Source organism: Equus caballus, chromosome 4 (genome assembly GCF_041296265.1).
Source record: "Equus caballus isolate H_3958 breed thoroughbred chromosome 4, TB-T2T, whole genome shotgun sequence".
Classification (NCBI taxonomy): domain Eukaryota; kingdom Metazoa; phylum Chordata; class Mammalia; order Perissodactyla; family Equidae; genus Equus; species Equus caballus.
Window position 1 is genome coordinate 112,029,419 of NC_091687.1, and position 17,660 is coordinate 112,047,078.

The 17,660-nt window shown below is 43.9% G+C and overlaps 1 protein-coding gene across 6 annotated transcripts in view; it reads left to right on the forward strand.

Annotated features, from left to right (window-relative positions):
* The window catches only part of DNAJB6 (DnaJ heat shock protein family (Hsp40) member B6), a 90,211-nt gene that overhangs the window by 22,888 nt on the left and 49,663 nt on the right, over nt 1-17,660 (forward strand). For 4 of the 6 annotated variants that reach the window (XM_023640120.2, XM_023640118.2, XM_070266122.1 and 1 more), the window contains exons 2-5: nt 886-976; nt 4,559-4,668; nt 6,485-6,544; nt 7,381-7,491. In XM_023640120.2, coding sequence (XP_023495888.2) covers nt 912-976; nt 4,559-4,668; nt 6,485-6,544; nt 7,381-7,491 — 346 coding nt within the window. In that variant the 5' untranslated portion in view covers nt 886-911. Of the gene's footprint in view, nt 1-885; nt 977-4,558; nt 4,669-6,484; nt 6,545-7,380; nt 7,492-9,841; nt 9,947-11,045; nt 16,546-17,660 lie in introns of those variants that run through there. The other 2 variants (XM_023640121.2, XM_070266123.1) reach the window with 1 other exon arrangement.

Here is a 17,660-nt window from a genome sequence, read left to right on the forward strand (position 1 = left end):
TCACTGGTTTGATGAAATGATTTAGCTAGTCAAATTTAAAGAATTCATTAGATCTCACATCTTAAAGAAGCAGCGCATGTGTGTAGTTCCTGTTTGGTTTGTAGGACCCGAGGCTAAGTCCCATTAGAGGGGGTAGAAGAAGGGAGTTTCATTGTCCTGCCCTGTTAAGTGACCTGAATAACCTGCTGCAGGTGAAGCAAATCTCTGCTGCTGGTTTTCCACCGGAGGCGTGATATCTAGGGATACCTTCTAATTAGTATTGATGACAGGGCAATAATATGTTGTTTTGGTAGATGGACAAGAGTTTGAAGCCAGAGGGTAAAGTTACACTAATAGCCCTGTGGTCAAAGACATTTCCTTTTTCTCTCCCAGGGGATGTGTGCGAGGACATTGGCTAGTCCCTAGCAAGAGCTGCAGAACTGTGGAAGGTGTCTTTGTGAGGTTTCCCTGTTGTGTTTGCCAGGGCAGGGACACTGTGTTCATCCTGGTGGCCCCGCAGTCTTGCTCAATGCCTGGCACAGGAATGCACCGAAGGAGGGAGGTAACAGAAGCTCCCTGAGCACAGCCCGTGTCAGGAAAACAAGATCCTCACAAAGGGCCTGTCAGCTGGTGGTCAAGTGGGCACCGAGTCTCTGCCTCAGAGTCACCTGTTACTTTTATTTAGTTTAGGCTATTATTAGGCTATTTCAGAGCTTTTTTCCTATGTCGAGAAGGGTCTTAGGGCATGAGTCTTGGAATCAGTTCTCAGACAAGGCCCCAGCCCGACAGGCAGTGGTTAGTGCTGGGGTGAGGTGACTGCCTCCCTCCCTCTCCTGCTCTGTTCCCACCCCCATGAGGAGCTCAACCTTGGCAGTCTTGTAATTGACCACGGATTTCTATTTGCAGGACTTGTTCCAACAGCCTGTTAAAACATGGTGGATTACTATGAAGTTCTAGGCGTGCAGAGACATGCCTCAGCCGAGGATATTAAAAAGGCGTAAGTAATTGTATTTCTGAAATAATAAATCTGTGCAGTTGAACACTGACAATTGAGTAGTATAACTTTATATATTATTGCCTATTAAAATAGTGTTTAATGTAGTATAACAGTCTTTGAATGCTGCAGTTTAATTTTAGCTTTAAACAGAGCAGGTAACAAATTAGCTTTTGCTTTCTCAGACCTGGGCCCAGCCCATAACTTATCATTTGGGAATGAGAAGGTCACCTGGTTTCCTCTGTTACTTTGCCTTGGGACAATGGATTCCATTTCTGCTGAAGTAGATCAAAAACTTACTGAGGATGTGAGATAATCCCAAAGAACTTTGACGTTGGGCTTTGAAATGGAGTTGACATGGCATTCTTAGAGTATGGTGCCATAACATTCTTGGTATGGTTGCTTGAAAATCCCCATTGTACGGTCGCAGCTTGCACTATTAGAACCCATTCTGGCCCACGTTGAAGTCTGTCCTACTTGCACCTTGTGACCAGGGCCTGACCCATGTGAGGTGTCGGTCTTAGGTCATGGGTGGCTCTCAAGGTGAACTGGATCTACTTGATTCATTTGACATTAACGTATAGCAAAAAATGTCATTAAATAGGTTTGATAGATTTTTAGCATAGTCAGACTAAGTAAACCTGGAACGATTGGAAGTTAGGTTTCAGTTTGTGTTGTAGGAACCAACTTTTTGATTAATGCATAATGAAGCCTATGCTACTAGACTTAGTAGGTCTGCAGATGGAAATTAAGGATTGTTGAACCAAATAATTCATTTAAAAGTGCCAAACAACATAGCAGGTTGACTGCTATGTTGGGCATAACTGAAGCTACTTGCAGAACATCCCTGTGTCAGATCTTGGCCAAGAAACTGAGTAGGAGCAGCCCGTTCAGGTGAGAGCAGGCAGGCCGAGAAAGTGCCTCAGAGGAAGTGCTCAGAGCTGTCACCAGTGGGCTGTGGGATTCCTCACACCCGGTCACAGTTCACAGCCCGTAATTGCTTGGTGCAGTTGGAAACACTGTACTGTTCTTGAACAAACATAATATGTGCACAGTACTTCTATTACCTGATGGAAAAACATGCCTTCGTTACGCTAGACACAATTAGAAAGTAGACTGGCTTTAGTTACTTGTGGGAACATGGTTGAGCACTTATCTCCAGGATGACTTTGAAGTGTGAATTTAGAAAGTGTTATCACCTTATAAAGGAACAAGATTTTCCTACTGAGTGTGTGGTTGAATAAATATTGAGTCAGACCAGATTCAGCCTTTTTTTTTTTTTGAGGAAGATTAGCCCTGAGCTAACATCTGCCTCCAATCCTCCTCTTTTTGCCGAGGAAGACTGGCCCTGACCTAACATCCGTGCCCATCTTCCTCTCCTTTATATGTGGGACACCTACCACAGCCTGGCTTGCCAAGTGGTGCCATGTCCGCACCCGGGATCCGAACTGGTGAACCTCAGGCCGCCAAAGCGGAACGTGCGAACTTAACTGCTGCACCACTGGGCCGGCCCCAGCCCTGTTGGTTTTTAATGAGTAAAATGGCAGCTGTGGGTGGTGCATGTTCCTACAACAGTCCATCTTGTGGACTCCAGGCTTTGTTCATGTGCAACCAGAAAAACTTTTGTTTGAAGACTAACAGTGTGTGGCTGTCACCTCCCTCCCCATTTCTGAGAAACCTACAGTCTTACTGTGTTTGCATCACAGGCCATCTGAGTGATTCCCTTCCCTCCACGTTGCTAATGTACTAGGGTGTAAAGCCAAACTGTAGTCTGAGGGTCAACACTGAAAGACATTCTAGGCTCCTTACACTTAGTGTATTTTACTGTTATATTATGCTTTGAATATAAAAAATTTTAGTAGTCTTTCACAGGCATATACAGTTAACTTTTCCTGGATTCTCACCCGTTTCTTTGTTTTCACATGAGCATCCTACAGTCACGCATCACTTTATGAGGGGTATGTGTTCTGATAAGTGTGTCATTAGGTGATTTTGTCGTTGTGTGAACAGCAAGAGTATACAGAAGGGAAACAAAATTTGCCACCCCGAAATGTGACTCTTTAACATGAGGATTGTTTTGTTTTAGGCTGGTGATTTGTAAGAAACAGACTCAGTTACTTCTTCCTTAGAAGCGTAAAAGAATTCAGATTAAAACACCTGTCTCAGGAAGTGAGCTGTCACCTTAGCATCACTTAAACCAGGTGGTAGACAGAGAGGCGCCTAGAAAAGCCTGTTTGTTGGCTTCTCTCTGTGTTCTTCTGTTTCTGTGTGGCCAAGCAGTTTTCTGAATGTGTGCTCCTTTTCACCTACCTGTGAATTCCTTCCTTCCCTTCGAAGTCCCTGACCCTCCCCACCCAACATCTTCTTTTGTCTTTAGCTGAGGATGGTATTTGAGGTGAAGGCTGTGGCCGTTTTGAGGAGTTACTCGGTTTTCCTGGGTTTCTCCTCTTTATACATGTTATTAAACTTTTGTTTGTTTTTCTCCTGTTAATCTGTCTCATGTCAGTTGAATTCGTAGACCAGCCGGAAGAACCTAGAAAGGCAGAGGAACATTTCTTCCTTTCCTACAGTACTTACACAAACCTACATGGTATAGCCTACTACACACCTAGGCTGGATTGGAACTAATCTTATGGGACCACTGTGGTATATGCCGTCCATTGTTGATCAGAACATCGTCATGTGGCACAAGACTAGTGCAAACCAGTTGTTGTTTCTCGTTAGTCTTTGATGTGGTGTGTCATTTTTTATGGAGGGTTTGTAGCACTACAGGGCTTTTGGTCTGCCACTGCATGTTTAGGTCCACAGCGATATAAGAAGAAAGTACCGTTTCAGCATTATAGAGTTCAGCTTTAATCAGATTTTGATAAATCAAGGTTTTTGATTGAAATGGTGAAATTAAATTGAACCTCAGCAGCCTTACGTGAATAACTTGCCACATGTTAAAAGGACTGTCAAGTTCTTATTCTAGTCTTAGATTTTGAGGGGCACACCCCCTCCCCTTGTACTGTCCTCCTCCTTAAATGTATGCATCTTACGTTTAGCTACTTAGAAGAAAGGATTTTTTGGTATTTAAAAAGCATGTGATTGTTAGGCTAATTGAAACCTTGGTCACAGAATCTTTAACTGAATCTTGAATCTGGAATAGGGGATGCTTTGTGAAAGATGCTGGGATACTTGACTGCTGTGGTCCATGGCCCACCTTCGCCACACTGATGTGTGAAGTAATGGGCAGGTGGGGCCATGTGGACATAAGGATGAGGGCAGTCATGTTGAATCCTTTCTGCACAGTTACCAAGGCGGCCTGCGTATAGTCCGTTCTCAGCCTTATCACAGTGAGTTCACACTGTGCACACTTTGGTCCTTAAACATTGTAACATTTTTCTTTGTCTGGAGGTTGTCTTGTATTCTGCTATCTGGATTTTAGAAATTGCTTCATTCTTGGGGAAAGGGAGATTTACAGTTGAAACTGATACTAATCGCACTAGTTTGCAGCTCTGAAGCCTCTTTCTTGCTTAGTGATGATTCAAAGGCCATTGGATTTTGGGCTTTGGATGTGATCAAGACCATTTTACTCTTTTCAAGATATCGGAAACTGGCACTGAAGTGGCATCCAGATAAAAATCCTGAGAATAAAGAAGAAGCAGAGAGAAAATTTAAACAAGTAGCTGAAGCGTATGAGGTGTTATCAGATGGTGAGTAATGCTCGGTGGGGGTCAGGGCCCTCCCCAGGGCTGGCTGGCAGAGCATGGGTGTGGCTGGCTCAGCTTTGGGGTGCTGGAAACAAAGTTTCTTACTTTCCTTGTGAAGATTGGACTTTCATGTTCCTTCCTGGCAGTTAGCTGTGAGTGCTGTGGAGCACCCCAGTTTCTAGTGACTTCTAGAATGGCTGTTGTGAAACAGTACTGACACCCTCGTCTCAGAACTGACAGGAGAGTCAGATAGGCATCTGTCTGGGTGACCGCATGGTGGTGGTGGCAGCCCCTTTTCTTGGGGTAATGACCTCTCATTCCCATTGCCCTTCTTAAACATACTTACTGATTTTTACTTATGTTTAACACACTTAAACATATGTAGGTATTGATTTTTACTACTTGAAAGGACTTCCTTAGTTTCAGGAAATAAGTAATTGAGCATACAGCTGAGATTTAGACTTAAGAGCTTCTCGGTGTGTTTTCCCACCCCAGGTCTAGAGTATAGGTATTCAGTGTTATTCAAAGTCAGATCCATAGCCTAGTTTCATGAATTATGTGAAAGGTTAGCTGTTAGCCAGATACATACAGTCAGTCGGTTTTTCCTGAAGGTATGGGTCCTGGGATAGGGAGAAGAGTGTGGAGCTGGAAATCTGCTGACACTGTCTTGCCAGGAAGCAGTGCTGGCTGACCTGGTATGAGTCAAGGCAGAGGCATTGAAAAGGCTGGAGACTGATTAACCGACCCCGGGGAGTGTATCCACACACGGCAGGGTCACTAGTGAAAGATGTTTTTGATTTTATCACTGCGTCCTAAACTGACAGGGTTTTGAGCTGGACTGACATCACATACCACGGGACCTCAGTGTCTTGTTTGTGCTGATCCAGCACGCCTAGATTTGTGGATTTCATAGACCAGGAACTTGAGATAGACAAGTCTGGAGCTAAACTCAAACTTCATATTTGACAGAAAGAGAACTTCTAAATTCCCATAAAAATGCTGTTGTCCCTTTTTCTTGAGGGAGCATGTATTTTTCATGTTCCCTTATGCAGCCTCCAGCCTCAGCTGGGCTGTTGAGAGTCACTGTCACAAGTGTGGTTACTGTTCCTATTAAGTCTCTGGTTCCCAAAACCTGCCTATAATTGGTTTGCTTTTACATCTCTTTTCCTCATAACCTCTTGTTATTTTACTGCATGATTTTGTAGAACATGAGATTTTGGGGGAACACACATGATGTTGTATCAAAAGAACCTGTCTGTCTCAGCAGTGCTATATTGTGGTTCTTTTTATTCTAGAATGTAGATCCTAAGATGACAAAGGACAGTAGCACGTCCCCCACGCTGGTGGGACGTTGCCTGACGGGGGGATGAGACTGTAGGGCAGGGCTGGCTCTTCTGGCGTTCAGTGCGTCTGCTTTCCATCCTCGCTGAGGCCCTGTCCTCTGTCTTTGCCATGCATCTCGTCCCCCAGTTGGACTTCACAGCAAGAAGGGACTCTTCCAGGGGTGGGGAAATTTTATAACTTCGTACTGTGGTTTAATGTGGTTTGCCTGGGCTCCAGGCAGTCGAGGGACACATATATTCTAATATTTATAATCATGCCTTAAACTTCATAATACTTAAATTGTTCCGAGTTGCTTTTAAGGAGAGATTTTTCCCTCTTCCTCCTTTTCCTTTAAAGTAAGCGAGGCTTAACTCCTTAAAACTAACTGTGAAAAATTGAAAACTGCTTGGTTTTTTAATTTGCAATTTGGAAATACTTCTCAATTTTGAGGGGAAAAGAATTTGGTCTTTACTGACTTTTCTTTTTAAATTTATAGCTAAAAAACGGGACCTCTATGACAAGTACGGCAAAGAAGGATTAAACGGTGGAGGTGGAGGTATGTAAATGTTTATTTGTCTCCTTGCCTTGTGGTGATGAGCAGAGGACATCTTGAGGTGGTCTTGAGGAGGGTTGAATCTCTCACTTCTCTGGGACAGAGATGTTTTCAGTAGGTAACAGATTCAGCCCAGAAAGTGGGCTGAACTGGGGGGAGGAAGGAGATCAATAGCATTTAAAAAGCCTGTTAGAAATCTTTTGTTAGACTGGAAAGTGTATGTTGGTGTACTTTTTGTAGGTAAGAAATAATTTAGAACCTTACTGTAATATCATGTTGTGAGTTTGTGCCCCCAGATAGGTACCTGATGTTATGTCAAAATATCCTTAGGGTTTAAAAAACGATTTTACTGAAAAACTGAAATAACTGCCTCTGGTGATGAGGCCTAGATAGGTGTACTTTTGATGAAAAGTCCCTGTAGTGGTCTGTCATCCTGCCGGCTTCCATGGTGGGCATTTGGAAACTAATGCTCCAAAGCCCCCGTGGACAGCTCGGATGAGTAAATGTTTATATGCTTGGTTCACATGAAGTTTCATAACAAAGAATAAAAGTGGTGCGTAATATGAATGTGCCTGTTAGAAATTTAGAGACGGTGAGGTAGTGCTAAGGTGCGATGATGTTGTGAAGTTAGGACTGCTGTAATCTGGGCACATTTTTATCAACTCCACGCACAGATGGTTTCAGTCAAGGCAGGGCCAATGTTTTGAATTTTAGGGCCTCAGGTTTACGAAATATTTTCTTTTTTTAGGTCAGGGTTTATGTAATATTCTGTAGACAAATAATTGTTGGCTACTCAACACAAGAGTTCATAAACTAAAAGCTCTGCTGTCTTTGTGTAGGTGGAAGTCACTTTGACAGTCCGTTTGAGTTTGGCTTCACATTCCGTAACCCAGATGACGTCTTCAGGGAATTTTTTGGTGGAAGGGACCCGTTTTCATTCGAATTCTTTGGTAAGTTTGTTGTCTGGACCCTCGTTTACTGGGTGTGTCCCTGACTCGCACAAAGACTGACAGTGCCTCTGCTGTGTAATTACTGGTGTTACCGTTGTATCTTGTCCTTCAACTTTGTGTTTAAGCAGCGTAGGGGTTGTAAAATCCTTTCTCCTCCTTTTTGAAGATTTTTCTGAATTTATACCTTGCACTTTAAAATAATAAAGATTTTAATGGATTCATTCCCTTCACTCGGTGTGGCCCTAATTACCTTCCTTTGCTATCTCAGACAGTGATAGGGACTGGGATGCTCGGGGCTCAGAAATGCTGTTTCCTGTTGAACACCGAATTGTATGTGAATTTGCTGTGTAATTTTCTGATTAAAAACACCAAGCATCATAGTGCATACATACTGTTCGGAAGACATTTGATTTATAAATGTCTTTTTGTCTTTCTAATTGTGGTATATTACGACTACTGAGTTGACAGTTTCTGGGAGGAAAGTTCACGTGTAGAGCACGGCAGCACTAGTATTCTTGTCCCCAGAGTAACCGTGGTGTTCTAGCTGCTGTTTGACCATGAGAGAAGTCCTGATGCCTAATGTTAGGTTTTCTGTGTGTCTTGGGCCCGGGCAGTGTCGGACTGTTGTTAGAGCGTCCTCTCCAGTGCGGGAACTGTCCGGTGTGCTGGGCAACATGGGGGTTGGGCTTCACTGCTGCTGTAGCCCTTTTGTCTTTTGGCTCCTTGAGGGGAAACACATCCTGTGTGGACTCCCCTTCATTGCCTGGAGCCTGTGGAAGAGCCCGAACACCACATGCAGCCCCGTGGGAGGGGAACAAGAAGAGCACTTCTGTCTACAGATAACATGGGGGAAACCAGTGGACCCCTGCCCATCATAGGCATGAGGAAGAAGTCACTACCATGTCTGGTAGGCATTGGGCCTTTTAAACTGAAGGTGCAGCACTTCAGTTTATTTCAGATGGAGGTCCACAGAGATTTTCCTTATTTTTCTTTTTTTTTTTTACTATGGGAGGCCTTTTTAAGAAGGTAGCTTTCTGAGGAAGAGAAGGACAGCTGACGTATGTTAGCTTTTTCATAAGCAAATATAACAGTGAAAGCTAAGCAGGGGAATGTTCAACTTGGGGTGGGGAGGGAAGACTGTACGTGGTCTTTTTTGCTTTAATTACTGCTACTGTGAATGTAAACGTGTGTATTGGGGAAGGCTCCCTATAAATGTGATATGAAATGTAATCATACTTAGCTTTTATTAATTGGCGTTCATTTAGGGAATAAATCATATTGTAAGAAAAACAGGAAGAACTTAATGATGATTTGTGTCTTAAAATTACCTTTGTCTCATTACACCCTGTAGCAAACTCCAGATGTGTGTTTTCGGGGAGCAGGGCAGTGTTGGGTGGAATGTTGTGTTTGGATGGCATGAACCTCCTGGTGGCCAAGTGAGGAGGAAGGTCCGGTTTTCTGCCACCCAGGACTTCGGTTCTAGGGTACACAAGGGGTCGGGGTGGCAGAGAAGGGCAGAGCAGACCCACCTTTCTGAGCCTGAGGCCAAGCATCTTAAACTTGCTTTATGTCTTAGGTGATTTTTTTTTAGAGTAAAAAGGAAGAATCCCTTAGTGATTGAATTGTAGCCAGATTTTGTTTTCCTTGGGGAAAAAAAAATCTGATTGGCCAAGGTTCCTCGTTAAAAATGATTTTTCTTGGGGCCTGCTCAGTGGCGCAGCGGTTAAGTGTGCACATTCCGCTTCAGCGGCCCGGCGTTTGCTGGTTTGGATCCCTGGTATGGACATGGTACCACTTGGCACGCCATGCTGTGGTAGGCATCCCACATATAAAGTAGAGGAAGATGGGCACGGATGTTAGCTCAGGGCCAGTCTTCCTCAGCAAAAAGAGGAGGATTGACAGCAGATGTTAGCTCAGGGCTAATCTTCCTCAAAAAGAAAAAAAAAAAAGATTTTCCTTGAGCAGTTCTTTCTAGAGTAAAGAATGTATAGAGTATAATCAGATGTGAGCTCACAAGTAACATATAGTTTTTACCCATTATAAGCTGTTTAAACCTGCTGACTTTTATGTCTTCTAAATTGTGAGATTTGTGTATAGAAAGAAATCTTTATGTGCATGTGTACTTCACCTGAAACGGTTATAGATTGTGAACATAGGCTCATTTTGGTGGAGGTTTCCTCTGCTGGGCTCAGAGTCCAGCTTGTCAGGTAAGTAGTCTTGCTGTAATTCCTGCTTCCTGGGCCCCCTGTTTTAGACACTGAGATGTCATGTCACACTTTAACTGTAGGCGTGTCCCCTGTGTTTCCCGTGATTAGTGTGGCAGTGATGCTTCTTCCATCCATTCTCGTAGGTGTTGTGGGTGACTTCCATTTTCAGGCTCTCAGGGTTTACACGCAGGAGAAGAAGCTGCTCCACGGCTACTACATGTATGAAGTCACGGTGCAGCCTGCTGGCGGTATGTGGAGTGTAGATGGGCGTGAACGCAGGGCTGGGGGACTGCTGCTTTGGCAGTGATTTAGTTGATGTTTATCAGCATCCAAATCCTGTTTACTCAACCCTGTTAGGTCCATTTATGGTGACACATTTTTTATTCTAATTTTTCACATGATCAGCTGTTTTTTACCTCTCCTGTTCTGGCTTCCAAAAAACTAGTTCAGAATCTGTTAGAAGACGTGCTGAGCTGCACTTTGCATTTATGAGAATATAAAGTCCCGTGTCTGACTTCAGACTCCCCACATGAAAGAGGAGGAACCTAGGGAACCAGTGAGCTGTGGGAAGAGTTGAGGTGTGAAAGCTGTTGGACAGACTGTCAGCAGTTCTGTGCTCGAGGACCAAGCTGTGAGAATTGTCACATTGTGACAGAGAGGACTTGGGCCTGGCGTCTTGCTGATGTTGACTCCTCCTTGCCAGTGGACGGCCTCCCAGGAGAGGTAGTTGAGGCTGGTGCTAAAACCAGCACTGAACACTGGCTCGGAAATGGAGCGGTGCAGGCGAAACTCCTGATGCCAGCTGACTTTGTTTAAATTTCCCCCAAATATGGCATACCCGAAAAGGAGCCCTTGTCAGAACATTAATTGGAAAAATTAACAACGAGGGATTTCATTAATTTGAATTAGGATCATCTGTTCATTTGTTTATTCTTATAGGATACCATTGCTCTGTGAAATGATGTTCTAAGATAGAAAAGTGACGAAGATCAGTCCGTTTTGATCATTAGAGTCATAGCAGGAAATATTCTTTGGAAGAATTGTCTGGGTATGACTTGACATTTTTGCTTACTTGTATTCTCACGTTGGAAAGCCAAAACCAAACTTTAAAACCTGAAATCGTTTCCAGAAAACTTGTTTTTTTAAAGCATATTTTCCCTTCACAATCAATTGTGTAAGCTTAGTGAATGAAAAAATTGAGGTAGCAATAGAGAAGTTTTATGGCATGGAGACCCAGGGAGAGCAGGCTTCTGGAGGGAAGTATAATCCTCTTGAGGAGAGTAGATGGCTAATTGTCTGAGCCCGGGTTAAACGTAATGTAGTGAGTCAGTGATTTTGCTCCCCCAGGGTTCGAGGAGGTGGCGAGTGAGGAGTTGGAGCCTAGTGAAGAGCTAGACCAGCCCTGTTTTGAGGAGACGGTGGAAGACACCCAGAGTGAAGAGAACAGTGAGGTTTTGGATGTGATATCCAGCGAGGAGCTTGATGTCTTTAGTGAAGATGAGGCGAGTGAAGGCTGTAGCCGGGGCCGGGGCGAGCTTCTGAGTGAGGAATTGGAGTTTGTCTCCAGTGAGGACGAGGCGAGCCCGGGGGACGCGGAGGAGCTCAGCGAGGAGTGCGAGGAGCTGCTGAGCGAGGACAGCGGCCCAGAGCTTGAGGCGCTGCTTGGGCAACAGTAACTCTGAAGGACCTGCCCCTCTCTTTCTTGTGAGGAGGCTAACTTACTTAAAGTCTATCTGGAATAAAAAATTTCTGCTACTAGTGCCTTGAGACTGTCCTTGGTCAGATTCCTGTAGCCATCTTGGAGATACCTGAAGAAACAAGAAGGGTGGGGGCCCTGGGAGCTGCAGACCAGCTGTCGCACAGGTTCTCTCTCCCTTTGAAGCCAGTGCTTGAGGCCCTGGAAGCGGGATTTGGGCCTGCAGTAGTGTCCTGGGGCTGCTGTAATGAAGTGCCACAGACTGGGTGGCCTAAATTACAGAGGGACCCTCTCCCAGTTCTGAGGCTGCAATTCTGAGGTCAGCATGTGGGCGGGGCTGGTCCCTGGGAGGGAGCATCCTTCCAGCCTCCCAGCTTCTGGTGGCCTCACACGGTCCTGGACGGATAGGTGTCTTCACATCCTGTCCCCTCTGCGCATGCCTGTCTTGGTCAGTTTCCCCTTTTTGTTTTATAGTGACACTCGTGATGCTGGATTAGGGCCCACCCTGATGACCTCATCTTAACTTGATCGTCTACAAAGACCCTGTTCCCAAACCAGGTCACATCGGCTGGCCCTGGGGGTTAGGGATTCAACATCTGTTGAGGGGGGCACAATTTAACCTATAATGTGGTCTTCCTTACAGAGTTGTCTGTACAGTTGAGAAGCAGCAGATTTTGAAAGGGAAAAGAAGGGGAGACCTTTAAAGTTAGACATGCTAAGAGAAATTAGAAGGTTAGAGTATAGATGCAGAAGTGAGAGCGCCCTGGCCGTTCGGAGTAACCGCACGTATGGACCGGAAACCCCACAGCTCGTGCAGTCGGTACAGCGCTGCAGCGGTGCACATCTGTAACAAAGGTGCCTTGATGAATTCAGGAGAAAGCCTCACGCGCTCACCTGCACTTGTGTGATAGGAAAGAAGGCAAGGGATAGGTGGAGAAGGGCATGGCCTAGACTGGTCTCCAGCTAATGTAGCCAAAATTACCAACGTTTTTCATGTAACTTTTAAAAGGACTGCAAAGCCCGTGGTCCGAAACGAGTGAGGGGAGCAGTGCGTGTGGCCACCCCGCTGGCCTCTGCCCGTTTCTGTCACGTTGAGGGGATTTAGTGCTCTGGTGAGATTCTCTTGAAGAACATAACGAAGTGTGGTTCTGTGCACATTTGAGAGCTCTTGCTGTTGGAATGTGGAGCTGGCATTTGAAAATAGTTCATTGCCGCTTAAAATTATGCTCGCAGTGAGGAGGGGTGGATGCTGTGTTAGTGATTTGCAGCTTCTTTTCAGGTGTTTTTCAGGATGTAGTTAGTGATGTCGAGACATTTGTTCCTCTTATCCCCCATGCCACCCTTCCTCCAGATAGAGAAAGGGGTTCTTGAAAAGCTTGTTCTGAGAGTTGTTTTTCTGGGCCATGAGAACAGCAGTTCTGGCCACCCCCACAGCAGGCGCGGAACCTTGTAATGAGATTCTGCAGCTGAGCCCTCTGTGTGCTGTTTGTTCCCCAGCAGGGGAAGCCAGCACCTCACCCTGTGTTGGTTTTCATCACGTGGGTCTTGAGTCTCATGTAGGTTGTGCCCATCATCACTTTCTTGCGGAATTTTGCTCCCTGTGGTCGAGGGAGCCTCTTCCTTACTTGGAAGTTGGACATGTTCTGTGGCCGCGGTTACAGGATGAGGGGAGTTAATGTTGTGGTCGGCTTCCTAACACTGACAAGGTCCGTTTATGGAAGTCGAATGGGCGCAGCACAGTGTGAGGGAGAGGAAAGCAGAAGATGTAAAGGCACGGGGAGAGGAGGACAGTGTCATTTGTGGAGGAGGGAGACAGCACACGGTGCGAGGTAAGATACGGTTGTCCTCATAGGTTCCTTCTGTGAGGGAGTCATTTCCCTGTGAGGAGAGATGCTCATGGGACACCAGGCCTCCGATGGTGTCTGAAAGAGGACGGTTTGGATCCAGTGTGCGTGTTTTGGATCCTTGACTTGGAAAGATTTGTGCAACTCTTAGAAAATACAGTGCTCCACCCAGACCTAAGATGTAACTAGAAGTTTATTTGTGACAAGATGATTGTATGGGAACTTGAGAGGTGTACGTTCATTTGTTGGGCATATGTTTTACTACGTGCCCACTGTTTAGTGCCAGGCAGCATCCCAGGTGCTGATTCAGCAGTGAAGTATGCCCCAAACACCCATTCTCCTGAGGGTTCCAATCTAGTGTGGTGCTATGGCTGTGTTTTTAATTTTACCCCATTTCTGTTTATTTCAGATTCTGTCCAAATATTTTTTCTAACTTCCAAATATGTAAGAAAAAACATTGTAAAAATTTGGGTTGTAGTAAAGGAGTGTTTTAATTTTACTTTGTCGTATTGGGGTTAGCTGGGTGATCTCTTAGAGTCTCTGCCTGCTCCACTTGGCTTTTGAATTTCAAGTGTTTCCCCCTTGTAAAGGTTGCTGTAGAGTTTAGCTTTGAAACTATAGTGGAGTGAATATTTTCCTTTGTTCGAAATGCCCATGATGCTTTTTAGATTTTTTCCTTCTTTTTCTCCCCAAAGCCCCCCAGTACGTAGTTGTATATTTTACTCGTGGGTCCTTCTAGTTGTGGCATGTGGGACGCTGCCTCACCGTGGCCTGATGAGTGGTACCATGTCCACGCCCAGGATCCAAACCATTGAAACCCTGGGCTGCTGAAGCTGAGCGTGAACCCAACCGCTCGGCCATGGGGCCGGCCCCTTTTAGATTGTTTTGTTGTCTTTTTTGTTTCAGTTTATCTGGGGGAACTAATAGTGTGAGGCCATGAGGAAAGGAGCAGCTGGTGCCTTAATTTCATTATGCAGGCCTCCTTGTTTGGGTTTTGTTTTACTGAAATGTTTGCTTCAGGGTGGAGGGTACAAGCTGTCTTAATGGTCGTCCTTAGTTTTCTCCTATGCTTTCATTTGATCTGTGGTTAAAGCATTTGATTTGAATTAGTTTCTCTTCATTGTTATGTTGTTGGTTTTCTCTCAGGTTCTGACCCTTGGTAAAACTTAAGAAAATGCATGGCTTTAAACATCTTTCACGCTTGTTTTTTTTATAAGGCTTTTTATATGAATGTATGCATGTAAACATTGGTTATATGTGTTTTGTGCTCAGTTTTTTCACACCATTCGGTTCCATGTATTTTTTTCGTAAGTTTGATAGTTACTTTGTTGATTGGTATCTTGCTAATATCATGAACCCCTTAATGGACTGGGTTTAGTATTTCTGAGAGAATAGCAGGATCCTACGAGATTTTAAAGATGTGTTTGATACAAGATGCCTAGAACTCTGAAATGATAGACTTAAGGCATAATACAGACACTTGCCTGTTTCACGTAATGTTTGTCTCAGGATAGAGTTGTGTTAAGGCATAAGGACCTGCTTAAAGATAACTTGTAAAATGATCAAGAATATACATTTTTTTTTAATTTTCTAAAATCTGTGTTAGGGGTCTCAAGGGAGACAGAACCAACAGGATCTGTATCTATATATCACTTTCTATGTCTGTATCTGAAGAAATTTCATGTGAGGAATTGGCTCACTTGATTATGGAGACTGACAAGTTCAAAATCTGCAGAGCTGATGTCCCAGTTTGAGTCCAAAGGGCATCAGGCTGAAGAGCCAGTGTGCCTGTTCAAAAGCCATCAAGCAGGAGAATTCTTTCTTGGGGAGAAGGTCAGCCTTTTGTTCTCTTCAGCCCTTCAGCTGATTGCATGAGGCCCACCCACATTGGGAAGGCCAATCTGCTCTACTCGAGTCTACTGATCTGAATGTTAGTCATATCCAAAAACACCTTCAGAAACACACCTGGAATAATGTTTGACCAATATCTGGGTACCCCATAGTCCCTTCAAGTTGATGCATAAAATTAACCATGACAAGTCCACCCCTGGTCACCTTGGCACCCATACTCATCATCTGCTTAAACCATGCTTAATCTCCAAGTAAAGACAAGAACGAGATCATAATTCTGGCTAACAGGACAAGTACTATCCTGCATACAACCAAAAGTGCACTAAGGGTTTCCCCTAAAAGGAGGTGAGGTCCTTGAGTTTACTGTTCTCCTTGATCTTCCAGGTGGAGATGCTTGATACGCTCTCTGTGTCTTAGGTTGCCTGACAAGGGGATGAGAGGCGAGACAACAAAGACCTTTGCTTAGTGTTTACTAATGTGTGTGTACAGACGTATTCATAGCAAAACGAGGAGGAGCTACCACAGAGGTGGCAGTCCTCCGTTCTGTAACAGGGCACGTGGCCGTCCTTAGCTGGTATTTGTGACTCCCTTCTGCCTCTGCCTGTGCCTTGTTCCCTTTGCCTGCAGCAAGCACCTCCTCCTCTGGCTGGGCTGTACACCTGGTGGGAGTGAAGGTTAAAAGTACTTGGTAGCACATTTGGTTATGTTAACATGAGTTATTAAAATTTATTTCTAAAATATAAATGTAGGATTTATTCTGTTTAACCTCAAAAATAATCCATAGTGCATACTCAGTGTAAGAATTGGGACAGTATGGATGAGGTGAGAGGAGCAAGGGGTCAGCCTTCGACTGGCACTGATTGAAAGCCACTGTTAACATGTTTTAGGTGTTGTGGTGTGTACATGTGTGTTCTCTCCTGCCTTTTTCTAAAGCTTAAATTTTGTGACCACTTGGAAATCTGCACTCAAGCTGCTGGTTATTTACCTCCTCCTCTACTGGAAAACTGGGTTCTTTACAGTTTTCACTATAAATAGGGCTGTGAACTCCCTTAGTGCAGCTAAGTTATTCCATGTTTGAGATGAGCTGACTTCCCTGAAGTAGAGTTGCTGAGTTGAAAGGTTTTTAAAAATTGTATTTAGTTTGGGGGCTGAAGATTTTAAAAGCTCATGATACATACTGCCAAATTGCTTTTTGAAAGGGTGGAAACCAGTAACAGGCAGTAATAAGCAGCTCTTAAGAAAGGTTTGTCTAATCTCACAGAAGCAACTTTTTACCACACTTCATTATAAGGGTGATACTTAAGACTTAAAGAAAAAGAATGTTTTTCTTAGTGTCACCATGACTGATGTTAAGGGAGTCTTTTCATTTCGGGGTTACCTTTTCTGACTTTAATCAGTGAATACCAGAATTGTAGAAAGTCATATTTAGGCTACATAATATCAATGGAAAAATAAACAAGATAAAGAGATTTTTAAAAAAGTAACAAGAAAATGTAACTGAAAAGGCACTGGTCTTACTCTCATAACATACTTCTAAACCAACTTTGGAGGTAGTTTCTAAAGAGGGTGCTTTTAGGGGGCTGGCCTCATGGTGTAGTGGTTAAGTTTGGTGGGCTCCGTTTCCATGGCCCGGGTTCGTGGGTTCGGATCCCAGCTGTGGACCTATGCCACCAGGTTGTGGTGGTGTCCCACGTATAAAGTGGAGGAAGATTGGTACAAATGTTAACTCAGTGACCATCCTCCTCAAGCAAAAAAAAGAGGAGGATTGGCAAAAGATGTTAGCTCAGGGCTCATCTTCCTCAGCAAGGGAAAAAAAATGTGATTTTATTATTTTGCAAGTCTTAGTTTAGGTTAAGGTGTAAGCGTACTAAAGCCACTTGTTTAATAGTAGCATCACATGGACACTGGTTTAAATTGGATTTGAAAGCCTGTGAACAACGTTTAAAGATTTAGTTAACATATGAACCTAAAGAAAGTATAATTAATCTTTACAGCAGCGATAAAAGGGACATTGCAGAAGGACGCAAACGCTAGGATTCAATGTACATAAAGTTCAGGAGTGCAGAACGACGACGTAGTTTAGGGATTCGTGTCTGGGTGCAAAAGTCTGAAGCTGGGAGTGTGAACTCTCTTGAATGATTATTTCTTAGGGGAGAGTGGGAGAATTACTGCACAGCGAGTTTAAACTGTTTGTAGCATTTCTGTTTCTTAACCTGGGCGGTCATACAAGAGTGTTAATTAGCCACCATTTTGTAGCTCTGATTGATAAAATTCAGCTGGTGTGGCAGGTGGGTAGGCCATGGCAACAAGGTAAAAAGCCACTAAATAAAATGGTTGAATTTTATTTGAATAGAATGAAGTCTCTGGAGAAATTCACAAAATGTTATTAGCTTTACGTAGAGTTTATGATTAACTTCTTTCTCTTATTCATGCTTTTGAATATTATAATAAAGGGTCTGTAAGCATGTTTACAAAGTAGCTTAGAAATGAGTTTCTTAGAATTATTTTTAAAAGGGTTTAAAAGCATTTACTGTGGGAACTAAGTTGCGAAATCAGTAAAATTTGGGGGTT